The 17,831-nt window shown below is 41.2% G+C and overlaps 1 protein-coding gene across 2 annotated transcripts in view; it reads right to left on the reverse strand.

Moving 5' to 3' along the window:
• The window catches only part of SLC10A7 (solute carrier family 10 member 7), a 661,109-nt gene that overhangs the window by 505,969 nt on the left and 137,309 nt on the right, over positions 1-17,831 (reverse strand). For both annotated transcript variants that reach the window (XM_069242617.1, XM_069242618.1), the window contains exon 4: positions 11,957-12,032. In XM_069242617.1, the coding sequence (XP_069098718.1) occupies positions 11,957-12,032 (76 nt within the window). The remainder of the gene's footprint in view (positions 1-11,956; positions 12,033-17,831) is intronic.

The following is a 17,831-nucleotide window of genomic DNA, read 5'->3' on the forward strand; positions in this document are numbered from 1 at the left end:
GCAGGCTGATGCCCCCTGTGTTTCAGGACAATCTATCCGGTTGTTGTTAAATGCTTACAACGCGGTTTCGCTGTCCAGGACCCCGACTGAATTCCAAAAATTGATGTGTGCTTTTGGGGACTTTATGACCTCTATAAGACTGGTGACCAACAAGTCAAAAACAATTACTATGGTTTGCGGGCCGACGCCCAAAAAATGCAGAACTTACTTTATTGACAGTATACCTATCATTAATGTAGACTCATTCTGCTATTTAGGGGTTATATTTTCTGCTCATGGTTCCTGGGTGCAGGAGGTTTTGGCGACTAGGATAAAACTGAGCAAAAACTTGTCTGGGATTTTCAGGTTTTCACATCAACTAAGTAGCCGTCCCATTAGTGAAATGGTGGAAATTTACAAGGTAAGATGGGTGTTTACTGCTATATATGGAGCTGGACTTTGGGGCTATGCCCCCAGCTCACCTTTGCAACTTGAGGAAAATGTTTTTTTTAAAGCTTTTACTTTGTCTTTCTCCTTCTGCCTCAACTATGATCACCCATCAGGAGGTTGGCCTACAATATTTAGAGGCTGTCTTTCTGGTCAGACCCCTGCTACTATGGTATTCAATATGGGCGAAAGAAGAAACTGGTTCTACTAAAGCAATTATTTTAGATTGACTTACCCTGGATAATGTTCCCCACATCCCCTGGTTAGCTTATATTCACTCAGTTTATAAAAACATTGTCCAGCATTTCAGTATGGATGGACCCCTTACGGGTTTTATTGTTCTCCAAGAAGGGTATTAGAGAGCCTTTTTTAAACACAGAGAGGAAGGACGCATGGGCTATGAATTGTTGAAACTGTTGGTAGCATTTAAAATTTTCCCTCTCTACAGAGACAGGTTGTAAAAGCTACCTATGTTGGGTTACTAGCATGCAACAATTCATTTTGACAAGATTTAGACTCAGTATTGTGCATTATTTGACTGATTTCCCCAATAAGAAGTCCTACGCCCTTCCCCCGATACGTTTCCGTGCCCATGCAATGGAGCAAGCAAACAAAACACATTGCACTTTATGCTGTTTTGTAACTCTGATTTGCCGTATAGGCAGTTTTATCTCAAACCTATTTTTGTTGCTCAGAACATCAGGTGCTGTAAGGCGGCTCTGGCTTATTTGTGTGCACCGAATGACCCCTCTGTGTGTTATGATAGTGCACTTCACATAGTGAGGGCCATTAGAGTGAGGAACAGTATTATGGATTGGACTGTATCCAGTTATTAGACTCTTCTATTGTTCATATAATCTTAATGGCCTATTTAAGAAGTATTTTATGGACTTATATATATATATGTTTTATTTTTGTTAGCTAGTATTGCAACTGTCTTATGTGTTGTTGACAACTGTTTCTGAAATTTTGAAACAGACAGAACTGATAAGGAATTGCTCCATTTGGCGAAAATTGTAGTGGTCATGGATCAAGCTCTCTACGCAAAAGCAACTGAGACTGTGTTGAAGCATAAAGCAATGCACAACAGAATAATTAACTATTCTGCGCAAAGAAGGGTGAGATAGGCAGTCATCAACTTCCACCTTGCAGGGACGGTCTGAAGAAACATGCCAATTGTGCGAATTATCAAGCCGCTATAAGCAAGCGATGTCTTCTGAATGATCCACAGACACTTAGTTCAAGTGGGAGAGGGTTGAAGCTGGAAAAACACAAGGGAGCAGAGCAACTGGCAGTGGACTTAGTGGAGGGGCAGCCTGCACCTCAGGCTGTGTTAGCGCTACTAGCATACAGCTGCAATAGGAACTGCAAACTGCCAACATGTGTCTGATGTCTAAATGACCTCAAGTGCACTGAGGTGCAGACTTCTCACCTGTGAAAATCAAACAGACGCAGAGAATGATGACACCTATTCAGAAGAAATTAAGACGACGAATGTGAATTAAACTGTGTTTATGTTTACTCATGACATATATTGTCTGTGTATTGTTATTTATAATAATGGTTAGTGAAAATTATGCATATAATCTATATCAATATATGAAGAAAACAATTACATATTATTTTAAGGACTATATTATTATTACAATTAATAATCATAATTATTTTTAAGTTATATTGAATTTAACCAATCTGGTGGAATTAGATTTATTTTTCCACATATGATAAATTTGTATGCTAGTTATCAAAAATATGAAAACCATTATTTTTTTCGGCTATGTCTGCTAATCCAATAATATGAGACAAAAGGCAAAGAGTGATGACTTGATATCACATATTTTCCATCTCTAAGCATCCATACCTTGTAATAAAATCATGTTCGGACCCACGCCCCCGAGTCGTACCAATGGCCTAAATTTGGGGTCCTGGCTCTTGGCCTAACAGCAGCTTGTGTAAAAGAGCAATTCAACTTTAAATTACTTGAAACATCATTTAGAGATAGTCTACGCATTAAAATACTTTTGAGATGATTTCATCCTACATTTGTTTCTATCAGTGTATGCTCAAAGGCAAAAAAACGGATTTCATAAAGTTTGTGAACTTTTGTTTTTACTTTGACATAAAACAGAAGTAGCTCCCACATCATCACTTGTAATTTATTGAACAAACTGCTCTCGGTCTCCTGTAGAACTCCTACTGTAGATTAGTTTGATTTTCGACACCAGAATATATTACCTGAAAACACTAGCACTAGTGGTCCACTGTGGGTTTGAATGCCTTCTTGGCACATTCCACATGTGGCAGGCAGGATAAGCTGTACATATTTACTTTTGCAGCTGCTTGTCTTTTAGATCCTTTCTGGTGCCTCTCCCTATACCTGCTGCCAGCCCAACCTCCTTTTAGGCCCTCTCTGGGGACATGTCATGGAAATTTCCTAATGTGCTGCTGAGACACACTGGACTTAGTAAAATATGACTGGTACATGAATTAATTGTTTAAACTGAATATTAGAGGTGGTATCTAGTTGTAAAACACTTAATTGGAATTAAAAAGAGGATGGGCATGAATCCTTAGTTGCTTTTCATAGAGGCTGATGGGTAAACCATGGAATATCCTTGTGGACAGAGTGAGCAAAAGGCCCGAGTTGATCTAAGCTTTACAGTATGCATAGAATACTGGCTACTGCCAATCTTACTCATGCTTCTAGGGTATCCTTACTGCACCTTGCTTGACTACCTTCTAGCACATCTGTTTTATACCGGCCTAGAATTAATCTTTCAACACAGTTACCAAAGAATACCATACTCGTTCCTTTGTATGCCAGTCTCTCCAGTGATGGCAAAGTTTTCAGGATCTTTATAGATTAATTGTATATCACGGACAGCTAGCAGGGGCTTAACCTGGCTGTCTGCAACTGGGTGAACAGCTTCAAGAAACTGAAAAAATGCCTGGTACCAGATTGTCAGTGTCAAGTTATATATCCGGGTGTTTGTAACTGCTTCCTTGCCTTGTGTTATCATTCTGAGAATGCATTTACTACAATGAAGGATCACATGGAAAAATTCCTTATTCATCTCAAAGAAGAGGTAGAGGTAACTCTGTTGAACCTAAGGGCAGTTTTAGCTGAGCCTGTCTGTGAATACTGATAAACGATGTGGTCTAAATTCTGAGAAAAACGTATTGCCCGCTTCACCGTGCTAGATGCATGCTGGTGATGAATGTATTCTTTATGGTAAAACTGAAATCCACAAGCTGTGTTCAAAGTTTCAGCCACCAGCAAGAGAGGCTATTCATGCATTTGGGACTGTTGAAAGATATCCCGGGCAAGAATTTCAATGAATCACGCAATGCAGACTGAGTGAGGTGTCGGTGCAATGAACCAGACTGCTTCATCAACAAGGGCATCTCTCGTTGTAGACACCATTATTCATGCTTGTTGTTAAAACTCCATAGCCCTCCACTTGAATCATTTAACATAAAGCTGTATGTAAAGAGTTGGCTCGCAAAAGGGAGGCCATCTACTACAAAACAATGTTGCGAGAAACACCAGTAAAACTGAAACAATGAACATCTTCTAGATCTTTGGGAAATTCAGCAACAGGTTTCTGAGGAATGTTTCAGCTTACAATAAGTAAAGATGATTTCTACTGCAATGCTCAAATGTTTATTGCTGATAATAAATCAATACCCTCTTGCTTTTTATTTGATCTTTTAATGAATAAGGTTTTATGAAATTGTCAAGTATGATTAAAATTCACATAGTGTAAGCCACACCTACAGTTGCATGGACCATGCACCTTAACAAGTTTACCATGACCCTTTTAGATCACTCACACACACGTTTTCGTTCTACTTAAAGCCCTGCTTAGGGATCATTGGATGAAGTGGATGTGTGCAGACGACCTGCTATGGAGGCAACCTGGACCCAAAATCTGGAAAGATCCACCTTTCCAGTTATGGATTATTCAAAGTCACACATTCTTTAGAAAATCTTTCAACTCATTCTACTGCTAATCTTACTAGAGGTTCAGGTGCTCTCACTTTCGGTTGTGCAGCATTAATATGCTCCTTGGAATGAAAGTTTGTGCTTTTGTAAATATAAAAAAAAAATGAAAAATAGAAATGATCTCTCAAATGCAGCATTATCTAAATAAAGAGAGCCAGATGAGATGTACTTTACGATAAAAGAAATGATGACCACATGCAGATAAGCTTTCACCCATGAAATACAAAAGACTATTTAAGAATGTGAAATGCTACATGCTCTCCTTATACACAAACTGTCAGTGCAGGCAGATGAAAAACACTGTAATATTCTGTAGTACTGCAAAATGTACTACACATGTGCGGAGCATGATCACGTGAGTGAAAAATAAGAGAAAAGAGGGCATTCTTCATGGAGTCACACTCTACATACACATTTGGTGAGATGTTACAAGCATAAGGATGCAAAATGTATATCAGGACATGCTAACCACCTTTTCATAATGAATAGCAGAAGTGGAAATCAAGTTAATGTTGACAAAGTATTTTTCCAGTCTTATTTAAATTTGCTAGACACGAAAATGCACGGCGGGATGACAAGTTGCTAGTGAATGGCGATCAATGTAGACAAGCAATCGGATAAAAACACGCAGTGCTACCTGCTCCTTTTGCAAAACACGCAACTCAAGAACAAAAGCAGTGCAGGCATCCCGAACCCAGGCATATACAAAAGGCAGACGCCCCATTAAGCAATGACGCCTCGAAGCAGAATCTGCACTTTTCACGCCCGGGCCAGCTAATTGTACCAAATGAAAAATATTTACATCAAACTAGACGGGATGCAGGATTAATCTGGGGTTAATTAGCCATACACATTCTCGGACTGGTAATAATGGGAATGACACGCATTATGAGCCTGCAAGTAACTCTCAGGCATCTTTGATCTCCCGCTCCAAGCGTATGCTCCTACCTCCCAAAGCCCGGCCTCTGGGACCGGCTCAGAGCCAGACATCTGGCGACTTTGTTGTTTTAGGCTAATCTGGTCCCGGGAGAAGGCATAAAAATGACACCACGCAAGGAGGGTCCTTGCAACAGAGAAATCGTTATCGGCGTCTTTTGGTGGGAAGCATTGAGGCATTGTTAGTCTTGAAATATTTTTGGGTTTCTGAAGAGTCAATTTTAGTCACAGATGTGCCGCCATTTTTGTCCTACCTAACTAACAGGCTTGCTTTATAGTATTGCTGCACACTTCGGAGGCCATTTTTCCTTGTTTGTCTCCGCTCTTTCTGGTGATCCGGAAAATAGAGTAAATTGTGATGGTACGGAACAATCGGTGCAAGCACTAGCATATATACAAAACCATAAAACAAACAATGTCACCGAAAGCGGATTAAATTAGACTTTAAACCAACGGTTAAATGTAATTGAGTATTTCCGGATTTCGATGTCCCCTGATGTGAAATATTTATACATATATACACATTATATATATATATATATATATATATATATATATATATATATATATACACACATATACACACACACATATATACATATATATGTATACACACACACACATATATATATATATATATACACACACATATACATATTTTATTTTTCTTCAATACCTTTCCTAGATAGTTAACACTGCTAGTCTGTCTTGTAGTTTAGCCCCTGATTATTCTGGCGATGCCACAGGCAGAAGATCCCCAGGTTACAGGCCTGATGGAGCGGCCAATTAGCCAAGCCTGCGGGGAGGCCTGAGCGCACCACACTGTGCGGCAAAAGCGTTTCTGTATTCCTCTTGACCACAGGATGAACTCTTTGTAGTGAATGAAAACACAAGAAGCACAAACCAAGAGTGTGGCATACGTCTCCCATGTTGGGTATTGTGCACTTCTGCTCTGAATGTCACAGACAGCCACAGGTCAAGAAATGACTGCTCAATTTTTATAAGCGGCCTTGAGGCCACCACGTCTCCCTATTCGTTACTGTATCATTTTTTCCAGACCTTCTTCAATGCGCAAGTAAAACTATAAGAACATGCTGCCATTTGTTTAATGAAGTCTAAAAAATAAAGCAGACAATACAGAAATTATGACAGGTGGACAGAGGAAAGAGGAAGGAAGGAAATAAATATGATAGGAAGGATGAACGATCGGGAAGAGAGAACAGGAATGAAGATTAGGGAGGAAACGGAGAAGAAACTAAATAAGGAAGAAGGTTATACAGGAAAAAAAATGATAGCGGATATAAAGGAACACGAGGAGTAAAATGAGAGGAGAGAGATTTGGTGTAGTGGCTGAATTGCCTGCTTTTCAATTTGGTTTCTAATCCTGGACTCCATGGTGTGAAATCTCTGCCAACGCCCCAATTAATACAAAAGCACTTAATACTTAGTGGGCTGTAATAATAAATTTACCATGAAATGGGTAAATTGCTCACACCCACCTTACCATTTTTATGTCCGTTTACAGTCCCTCTTAAATTTCATTTTAGCATATGTGAAAGGGAGACTGCCTTTCTTTCTTGCCTCTCTAACTGGGCACATACAGTAAGCATTAACACCAGTCATTTAAGAATTAAATCCTAATAATAATAAAATAATATTGTATTCAACAAAGACCATCCTAATGAGAAATGTATATATTTAGCAATATGATGCTTTTAATTCTTTTCACTTATTTGGATTTTGGTTCACTGTTCCCACATTTTCCGATTTTCCAAAGCACTATCTTTGCCAGGTGTGTTTAATACAAAGTGAGTCTACTGCACCTAGTGATGCTAGGTCCTTAAACTGAAGAGCTACAAAGATGTGCAACACACACCAGTTTGAGAGGAATTCCAGTCAGCAGTTGTACGAGTTTCTAGGAACCCTTCATCGAGACCTCATTGTTTTTCTGCCTATATATACCCAAGTCATAGTTCCGTCCCAAAACCATCAACCTTTTGATGGAATTTGATCTCATGATTTATAATTTCTCCACAAAAAAAGGTTTTGCCAAAAACACACTCATAAAAAAGAACAACATACTGGACAACATATTATGATAAACTAGCAATACCTTAAAGTTTTCTTAGGAATGTAGGAACACTGAAGTGACACAGACAATGAAAATCCCTTAATACGCAACCATCAACCTTAATAATCAGTTACAAAATATTGCAACTTCCCTTGCTGATTACAATAAATATGAGACTGAGTCAGTCTTATAATATTATTCAAATTCTTGATGCACTCACTTCTTTCTGAAAGGGCTCAATACATTTTGTTTTTTTTATGAATGATACAATGGGATTATTGTCCAGATGAACAATACCATTTTATGGTTCGCACTTATTAAAAATACTTTATGAAGATCAAATATAAGGTTCTGAAAAAACAAAGACTGGGAGAAAAATACCATTACTGAACCAATTCATTCAGTGACAGAAAGAGAGAGACGTCAACATGCCTTAGCATGTCTTGACACTTTATGCAGGCGAAATATTACATTTAAAAAACAACATCCCTTTTAACTAAAGATCCAAACAGCTCCTTAACTCATAAAACCACTGAGATGTCTGTTTTCTGAGTATGATCAAGAATCAAATCAGTTTTAGTGCACCACTTTCCCCAAAGACCACAATGTAATTGAACACTTCTCACAAAGGTGAAATTACAATTGTTTCTTTTTTCAGTCAGACTGCCTGCATTAAGACATTTGTATTACAGCATCAGTAAATTTACCTTCACTGTTACCCTCACAAAGATTGCAGGTGCAAAGGGTTCTCCAAAAAGAGCCAACGACACAGGTTTGAACAACTACACCCCTGTCTAGCCTAAAGTTGAAAATTAATTCACCGTATGTGGACCTCATTTAGTATAAATTCTGAAAAAGTATCACAAAATATAGACTGAATCGAACTGCTGAAATGGGAACACACTCCCAAAAACAGCATTTTTTGGTTCAAAAGATGCAGTGTCAGACTGTAGCTTGAGTATGGCAAATGGATTGATTTTCCTAGTAGCCGAATATAAAGCATCAAGAAGAAACAATTATTTGTGGGTAATTGGTATCTTGTAACAGATGGTCGTTGATGCAGTGTATCAGAGATCTAATTGATAATACTAAAGAAACTGCTAATAAAGTAGGAAAAAATGAATAATTGCTGTTAAACTACATAATTAGGTAATGGGAGTCACAGTAAGTGATGGTGTAATGAAGAGCCTCACAGCTCCTGGAGCAGTGACAGTTCCTAAATGATGATGGGAGGCAAGCAGGTGGGAGATATGGTGGCCCGTGACGTCTGCCGGAGTGTCCCCAGTTGATAATGAGGCCTTGATTCCCTGTTGGACAGCAGGGGGCTGTGCCTTGTGAAGGCTACGGAACAACCTGCTTGCTTGGGAGGAAAAACACTTAGAAGATGCTTGAAGGCAAAAAAATATCATGGACATAAGTCACGAAGCAGAAAGAATGTTTTTTGAAAATATTAATAGGTTTATAATGTTCTTTTACATTGGCTGACAAAATTCACAGTTACTTAGTATTTCTCCATATTAGTATTCAAATAATTGAATACAAGTTAAACAAGCAACACCGGGACGTTAAAACTTCTCTCATTTTGAAGTGAAAGAAAGAAAGAAAGAAAACCTTGAGAAAACAGCCTATGACATTTGATCTCGGTGTCTAAATGCTCAGCAAATGTGACAAGATTGAAAACAAGATTTACAGGTCTGTTTAGAAAAATAGAGCAGAGGCTTGGGAGCAAGGGAAAACAGGACCAATCGTGTGAATTGCTTTAAAAAAAATAAAAAAATAAAAATAAAAAGTAGTTCCTAAAGCAGATGCTAAAATCGTGGCCAGTGGATTGATATAATACTTGATCCCTGCTCTCTGGGCTAGCTAAACACAGGAAGAGGCATGACAAATGCATGACATGGACAAATTGGGGTAAAGCATAGTGGAGCAACTATGGAGCCCGCAAGTGAAATGCAAAGGGCGGGCTGTAAGCCCACAAAGTATATACAACATGGCTTGAAGACAGCACAAGCGTAGTCTAGCCGAGACCTAAAAAGGAACATGTACAACTTCCTGTATCTCCACATTTACCATGCAGGCAGGGAAAATACTTGAAGCTTCCCAATAAGTAAGAGGATACAGAGACTTAAAAAATGTACACAGTCTACTTTCATGATGCTTGCATCACCTTTTCCATCCAACATGACAATCCCACTTCTGTAGACCAAGTAAATGCATCCCAGTCCATCAAGTTTGAGCTCATCTGACCCAAGACAGACCGCGACCAATCTTACGCACATCATTTTTTGACCCACTCCTTAAATGATGGTCATGACGAGCTCCACGACTCGTTCCTCCTGAATGGGCCACCCAGACCAGTTTCGACCGTACTGGGTCTTATCAGTGAGATGCAGCCTGAATCTACGGCATGTCACGTTTGGGACCCACATAAGTGCGTACCTGTCGCATGTGACGAGACTCGTGAAATGCTTCACGTCACTAGTAATAACACTGGGCAGCTTTCTAGTCCATCTTTTTTAGTTAGCCTGTGCCACTGAAGACAAGGATGTCATTTAGAGATCACAGTGGGTTATTTCTAACAGAAAATAACAGCCATCCCCACCTTAATTTTTAGTATTTATTTACTTACAGAACTAGGAGAGCGGAAATTTGGTAGCAATGTAAACAAGCATTTGCAATGCACTAGGTTCTCGCATTTCTCAGAGTTACAGCTATTAGCAGTTGTAAACTCCCAACCGGATTTTTCTTTCCACATTGAAAGAAAAAAAAAAGTGCGATCAGGCTGCTACAGTTCACTCGTAATGAAACATATTGGCAAAAGTGCAATTATCTACGTAACAGGCAAAAGTTCAATTAACTATGTAACAGGGTCGATGTTATGCAAAGCGGTCGACCTCTGCCAAGTGAGATCGCGCTGAGAACAAAAGATAAAAAGTAGTCCACAACCCCGACGGGAAACAGCGAGCCATGCATGTTTTTAGTACTTGGTCGCTGCGCTTGAGGAGCAATAACCACCGGAAAAGGCATGACGTATGCGTGCCTCCAACTAAGGAAAGCAAGCGGATTTTAACAGGCAAGATCATGAACCAATGAAACACAACTGACGTGAACGGGGCTCCGAGCCCTTTTCTAACTCCAAAAGCAACTCGCATACGACGCAGGCTCGACCCTAAAAATTACAATGGAATATGAAGGAAAAGCAATAGGAACTGCAAATAAGTATTTTTGAAATCCCACACAGAGTATCAGGGAGAAAGCAGAGAGCACTAAATCATAGGGAGTGAGTTCTGTGGAATGCTAAAGGTGGGAAGCAAGAAGATATCTTTGAAACAGATGTTCCATGTGCTTTGGGAACAGTATGAAAACTTTTTATCTGGGGGACACATCACCAGTTAATCTTCAGGCATTGCCTGATGTTTGGTGGAAAGTAACAGAAGAGACATGGCTCTGAATGATTTGTTTCAGGGCAGAGAAAATATCATGGAAAACTCCTTTTCGACCTTTCTGACACGGCTAATATGGCCAACTTAACAACCCAAACAAAAGCATTCAGAGGTTCTCTCTAGGCTGTGGCTACTGAGACAGAGGGTGTGCTACAAAGTTGGGGACGGACAAATTCAAACTGTCAGGCAGTATCAAAATCCATTGCCTTCCAGATGTTAAAATGGGGGATACCGGCAAGGCCAATAATCTCATCCAGTTACTCCACACCTGAACTTCAAAGTCTCAATATCAATCTTAGAGATTACTGAAAAACTAAGATTTTCCTCTGTACTGAGGACTTTTATTTAACATCAGAAGAGTGGCATTCAAAATAATGTTGCAAGTCATAGCATTATTCCTCTTCTCAGACAATAATCCAGAAAAAAATTATTCTATACACTCTAAGCAGGATAATTAGAATTAAGAAGACAATATTTTCGATTAATTATTCAATCCATTATTACTGATATTTGTTTAATTCTCTTTGATAAATTACATGTATAGCGAATATACCTCAAGAAATCAAAAACATGAATATCCCCGCATCTCAGGAAATAATTAATTGGAACAACAAACAAAAGTCGTAGAGAGAACAATTAGGCTTATGGCATTGTTAAGAATGTGGTCACTTGACCATATGTGAATGTTTGATGATGGCGCACAAACCAGCTGTACCAATAATTTAAGGATTTAAACTTGAAATAAAATGGTAAGGAACACTGTGCCACAAATTAGAGCTATGGGTAAAAAGTTCCTTCCCCTATCATAACGGAATCTGTTTCAGCATTTGTAATATGGGATCGTAAATCTTCTTACTTGACATTACCTTCTTATATACAGAACAAAATGTGCTTACATTGTTATTTTTAGAAAATAGCACAACTTCTAAGTAGGTACCTAATTTAAAAATACTTTTGTTTAAATGTCCAAAAGACCCTCGCTTAAATGTGCATTATAGGAACTAAACTAGTCAGTCTCATTCTGAGAAATCTAAGAAAAAAAATCTGGATTTGGCTGATAGAGCAAAAGCTTACCTCATTTCCACCAACAGCTTTTGTTAAAATTACTGCTGAAGACACTGGAGGTGGCATACAACCGACTGTTTGCAAACTACAACAAAAAATAAAACAAGTTTTAAAAACATGTTCAATACCTATTAAAAGTTTTAAATATTTTATGCAGATTTTGCTAACAGCCTAAGAACATGCTCCTCTTGACAGAAATATGTATAATATATGATGAGTCCAGTCTTGCATAGGTCTAAACCTCTGTAATCCACTATCCATCACCGAAGTGTCCAGATGCACTAGCTACTTACCTCTGGTAGCACTTTTTCTGGTGGATAACCAACTGCAGATTTTTCGCCTTCTGAATTTTATCAAGTGCCAGACAAAATTGGAAAACCTTTTCCAGCAATTGCTTCTATACACTGCTAGGCGGTAACATTGTTCTCTGTAGCAACCTAAACCTGCCCCCAGAATGGCTAGCTCACAGCCTTACATCGTCACCACACTGTGCGCTAAAGTTAATTTCGAACCAAGCATTCCACACCCTCAGACCCACAGCATCAGTGATAGTCTGGGAACACCGACAATGTAAAAAAAATCTAATTCAGGGCTTTATCATCATCTCGAAAGCCACTCTACAGAATAGGGAGAAGGGAGGCTTATAGTGGAATCTACAGTACAGCACCATTCTGATTTACAGGTAAATGGAGACTTGAGAATGACACAGAACCAGCACTTCTGAAGCTGAAGCTAGTGTAGCCTCTGGAACGGGAGTAGAGTCATAGGCGCAGCTGGTGAGCGACTAGGTGGATGGCCTAACTAGGACAGTCGGCACCAGGACAGGACCTAAGGGGGCAAGTCTGACTGGGAGCCCCAAGGGGTCCATGGGGCTCAAAGGTGCACCAGGGACCTGAAATCATCCAGAAGAGTTAAAGCTTATGCCTACTGAGGAATCATGAACAGCCTTAGAATTGGAGTGCTCTAGCTTCAGCTATGGAATTGGGTCGAATTGGATGACTGGCTGTTAGACCTGGCATCCTTAGTGTAGTCTATCTCAAGACGTTTTACCTTTACCTCCTGTTGCGTTGCTGTAACATTTTGTTGGCTTTAGGACTCTGAGCACTTTACCATTGCTGAGCAGTGTTAGAATGCATGCACTTCTTCTCTAAAAACATGGTAAAATTAGTGTATCCAAAATTGGCATATTAAATTTACCAGTAATTTCCCTGTAGAGTGGTATACTCTATATCCAGGGCCTGTAAATTAAATGCTACTGGTGGGCCTGCAGCACTAATTGTGCCACTCACTCAAGTAGGTCTGTAAACATGTCTCAGGACTGCCACCACATTGCCTTTGTGCGCAGTCTAACTGCCACCTTGACTTGGCACTTAAAACCTCTGCCAAGAATTAATCTCCCTTTTCTCACATTTATGTCACCCTTAAGGCAGGCCCTAGGTAGCCCATAGGGCAGAGTGCCATGTAAGCAAAAGGCAGGGCATATACTTTTGATTTCTCATGTCCTGGTAATGAAAAACTCCCAAAAGTCCTTTCTCATAACTGTGAGGCCTGCCTCTCTTACAGGCCAGCATTGGGAATTCCTTACAGTACCTTTAAGCTGTAACTCCATGCTTAGTAACATTGAAATGGTAATGAATCCTCTTTTCCGGTGAGGTCGAATTTATTATTAGTATTTTAGAAATGGCACTTTTAGAAAGTAGGCATTTCTCTGCACACACTGCTCTGTGTGCCCAAAGCCCATCTCCAATACACCTCTGTCTTGGGTTAGGTGAGAGCTACATTTGTGAATTTCCTTCAGACACCCACAACACAGGATACGACACTGCATCTGCATACTGATGGTCCTTCCTGGGGAGGAGGTTGGAAGGAGTTCACATTTACACCTCAGAGGTGTAGTATCTGAAGTCCACACAGAGGGACTGATTACCTCCCACTGATGGCCTGGATCCCAGGCTGACCTGAAAGGGGGGACCTGTGCACTTCAAAAGAAGTCTTTTGTAGCTATCCCACACTTCAAAGGCACTTTTTGATATAAATATTGGGTCCATGTACTACTCAAGACAGTACACTTTTGGACTCAAAACACACTACTGGAGTAAGGATTGCTGTGTGCCAGGAGTGCCACTCTGCAAGGACTGACTGGTCCCAGGAACTGATGCCCTGCTTGGTTGTGCCTGCCTGCTGATCTCTGCCTGGCAACCCAAGACTCAATCTCCAAGCCCAGAGTGACTCTGGGCGGTCCTGCTTTCCCCTCACCGCTCACCCGCAACTCTCACTTCCCCCAAGTGACTTCTGCCTGGTATTGCCACTCTCATCACAACAACTTCACCTAAACGGCTCCTGACCTGATTTGCTGCTCGCATCACACCGACCTCAACCGAGCAGCCTCTGCCTGGCCTTGCCACTCTCACCCAACAACTTCACTAGAGCAACTCCTGAGCTGCTTTGCTGCTCGCATCAACCTCACCCAAGCAGCCTATCTTACTTTGCTGCTCTCATCGTATCAACCTCACCTGAGAGGCCTCTGCCTTGCTTTGTCGATTGGATCACATCAACCGCCCCTGAGAGGCCTCTGCCAGGCTTTGCCGCTCTCATCTCATCAACCTCACCCGAGCGGCCTCTGCTTGGCCTTGCCACTCTCACCCAACAACTTCACCAGAGCGACTCCTGAGCTGCTTTGCTGCTCGCATCAACCTCAACCAAGCAGACCGTCTTGCTTTGCTGCTCTCATGATAACAACCTCACCTGAGAGGCCTCTGCCTTGCTTTGCTGCTCTCATCGTATTAACCTCACATGAGAGGCCTCTGCCTTGCTTTGTCGATTGGATCACATCAACCTCATCAGAGTGGCCCATGCCTTGCTTTGCAGCCGTCATTTCAACAACCTCACCCAAGCGGTTTCTGCCCTGCTTCACGCTCACACTGCATTAACTTCAGACGAGCGGCTCATGTCTTTCTTCGTCACTCTCATCGCAGCAACCTCACTAGAGAGGCTTCTGCCCCGCGCTTGCCGCTCACCCTTTTCCAACTTCAGTTGAGCGGCTCCTGCACAGTTCCGCTGCTCGCACCCTGTCAACTTCAACGCGGACAGCTCGGGCCCTGCGTAGTCTCATCCCGCTCCTGGTAGGAGCACAACCATGGACATGCCAAGGAGTCCCCAGCATCACCTTTTTGACCTGCTACTCTTTTCTTGCACATTTATCGTACTACCTTCAGTCTCAAAAGCTAAATACTTCTGTACCATATTGAACTTAAAAAGTATCTAGATAAACAAGCTTTATTTTTTAAATACTTGTGTGAAGTCTCTTTCTGTGGTGAACCTCGTATAATTATTGTGTGTGCGTAGCACAAGTACATTATACATTGTCTTCTAAGTTTGGCCTGCTTGCTCTGTGCCAAGCTACCGGAGGATGAGCATATGCTAATTTATGATGTGTCACTGACTCACCCTGACTAGAACTGTGGTTACTACTTGGATAGGGAACTTACCGCTGCCATCTAGAGATCCGGTTTCTAACACTGCTGCAGAGGTGGACTTTTGGAGCGCAATTGTGCAACCTCTCCCTAAAAAGGGAGCACCAGGGGAAAGACTCCTGGGTGAAACTGTGTTTGCACTGAATTTTGTCTTTGGACTTTGTCTTAATATTACCCAATGATGGGGATGTCAACTAGGATTTGAACCGGGCACTGGTCCACGACTTGAAGCCTGACATTTTCTTCTGTTGAGTGACATACAACTTGGCCTCCTGCTCCCTAATGGCCTTTTGGTTCATTTGTTGCATAACATCAAATAATGCTTGGATCTGAGACATCAAAGACAGAAGTCCAAGCAAATCCATTGGCAACATCTGTCTCCCAGTTTGAAGCTTTTGGTCGTTAGGGAAGACATTCCTAGACCACCATCATGGAAAACCTGTTTTAAAGTCTGAAGAAACAACAAAGTTCAGGAGCGAAGCACTGGAATAGCGTTGTGGAGTGTAATGAAAAAAAGTAACTGATGATGGCATGCCTCTCCACCATCACTTCCAGAGGCATGGCAAGTTCGAACGCATCACCTATTGAACCAATCTAATATTCAATATGGTGTTTTGTGGGTTGAATGGTTCAATTAGTGCTTGTCTACAGGATCTAATCCCTAGGTCGTTTAGTTCTTTGTTCCGTAAGCGTTTTCTTTCTACAGCCAGTGCCTGGCAAATGCAGACCACATGCACATAGTTTTCTACCGCCAGATGACAAAGGCGGCACTCATGTATGCCCGCTCGTGGCCCCTTCTTCCAATTTGGCAGGATATCTGGCGTTGGGACATCGCCCAGTCTGAGCCTTAGAAAGCGTTGCTTAATTTTCCGTGAGTAGGGGACAGCCATAAGTGTAAAATCTTTTTATACGAATTAAGGGTCAGCCAGCCATGCGACCTTTTGGTCAGAGCCTCTCTGTCTTTTAACCAGCTAAGTAGTTTACTTGACTTATTGACTGCTTTGTTAAAAGCCGTCGTGGTAAGAGACTGATCCCATACCCCACCTAGATTCAAGAGGCTTATACTCTTTTCCAGATACCTTTTGTGGTACCAATCCCTCTTTCTAGGGTGATTTCCTGCCAGACTAGGTTGGGTAGAGACCGTTTTTGGGCGCGGCTCAGTTTGTAACAACATTTGATGAATGCTGCCGGGCGAGCCAGCAACTGTTTAACCAACATGAATTCTAGTCTGACCTGGGCTGCACAGGCATGCCTTGGTAGCCGAAAGACACGCTTGTACATCTTTATCAAAAGCTTCTCCAAAAGTGCTACCTCCATACCCCTCATTATGTCTGCCCCAGATGCGAGGGTTGGTAATAATTTAGCTCTCATTATGGCTGTTAAGGGATTCAAGGCATGGCCACAGATTGAATTAGAGAGCTTGCAGAAGGCATAAGCAAGAGTCTGTGCCTTGTTTTTTATTGCTTCTTTTTGTGATGCAAAGTTGCACCTGGCGTAGACCACGACTCCTAGGTATCTGTGGAAGCTTACTTCCTCCAGGGTCTTTCCATTTAGGAACCATTTACGCTGGCCGGTGGGTCTGCGATTTATGGTAATCATTTTAGATTTGTTGTGGTTGATGTCTAATTCATTTATCCTTGCAAACTCTTCTAATTTGTTTAGCAGTTTCTGCATGCCTATTCTGGTGTTGCTAATTATTAATAGGTCATCTGCATATAACATATTAGATAGTTGCTGGCCACCCAGTGAGGGGGAATGGGATGATTCCACGTTTAACTTTGTAGACAGATCCGCTATATACAGGTTAAAGAGTGTTGGGGCCAATATGCAGCCTGGTTTAACACCAGCTGTTGTTTTAACCACCCTGGATAGATGTGAGCCGCCCCCTAGTTTTACCTTCACCCATGTGTCAGAATAAATCATTTCGATGGCTTTTAAAATAGTAGCTGGAAGCCCCCAAATCTGTAGTTTAACCCACAGTTTACCACGGGGGACACAATCAAAGGCAGCTTTAAAGTCAACAAAACACAAATAGGTGGGAGTTCTGGTTGCTTTTGCTCTGTTGGTAAGGAGTCCCAGTGCCATGAGGTTTGTTAGTGTTCCTTGATGTTTTGTAAAACCACTTTGATTAAACGGCAGAATGTTGTGGTCTGTAATCCAAGTCTCTAGGTGGTTTAACACACAAGATGAAAAATACTTAAGGTCGACATCTAGGAGATCTGAGTCTAATTACTTGGAGAAGCCGCGTTCCCTCCTTTGTAGATGGGTTGAATTATTGAGCCTCTCTAGGTTGCCAGGACAATTCCCGTTGTGAGCACACAGTTGAACATCGCTGCCAGGAATTTGGCCCATCTTTCTGTTTCCTGTTTAAACAGTGCCTGTGGTAAACCGTTAGGCCCTGGAGCGCAATC

The sequence above is a fragment of the Pleurodeles waltl genome, chromosome 1_2 (genome assembly GCF_031143425.1).
Source record: "Pleurodeles waltl isolate 20211129_DDA chromosome 1_2, aPleWal1.hap1.20221129, whole genome shotgun sequence".
Classification (NCBI taxonomy): Eukaryota; Metazoa; Chordata; class Amphibia; order Caudata; family Salamandridae; genus Pleurodeles; species Pleurodeles waltl.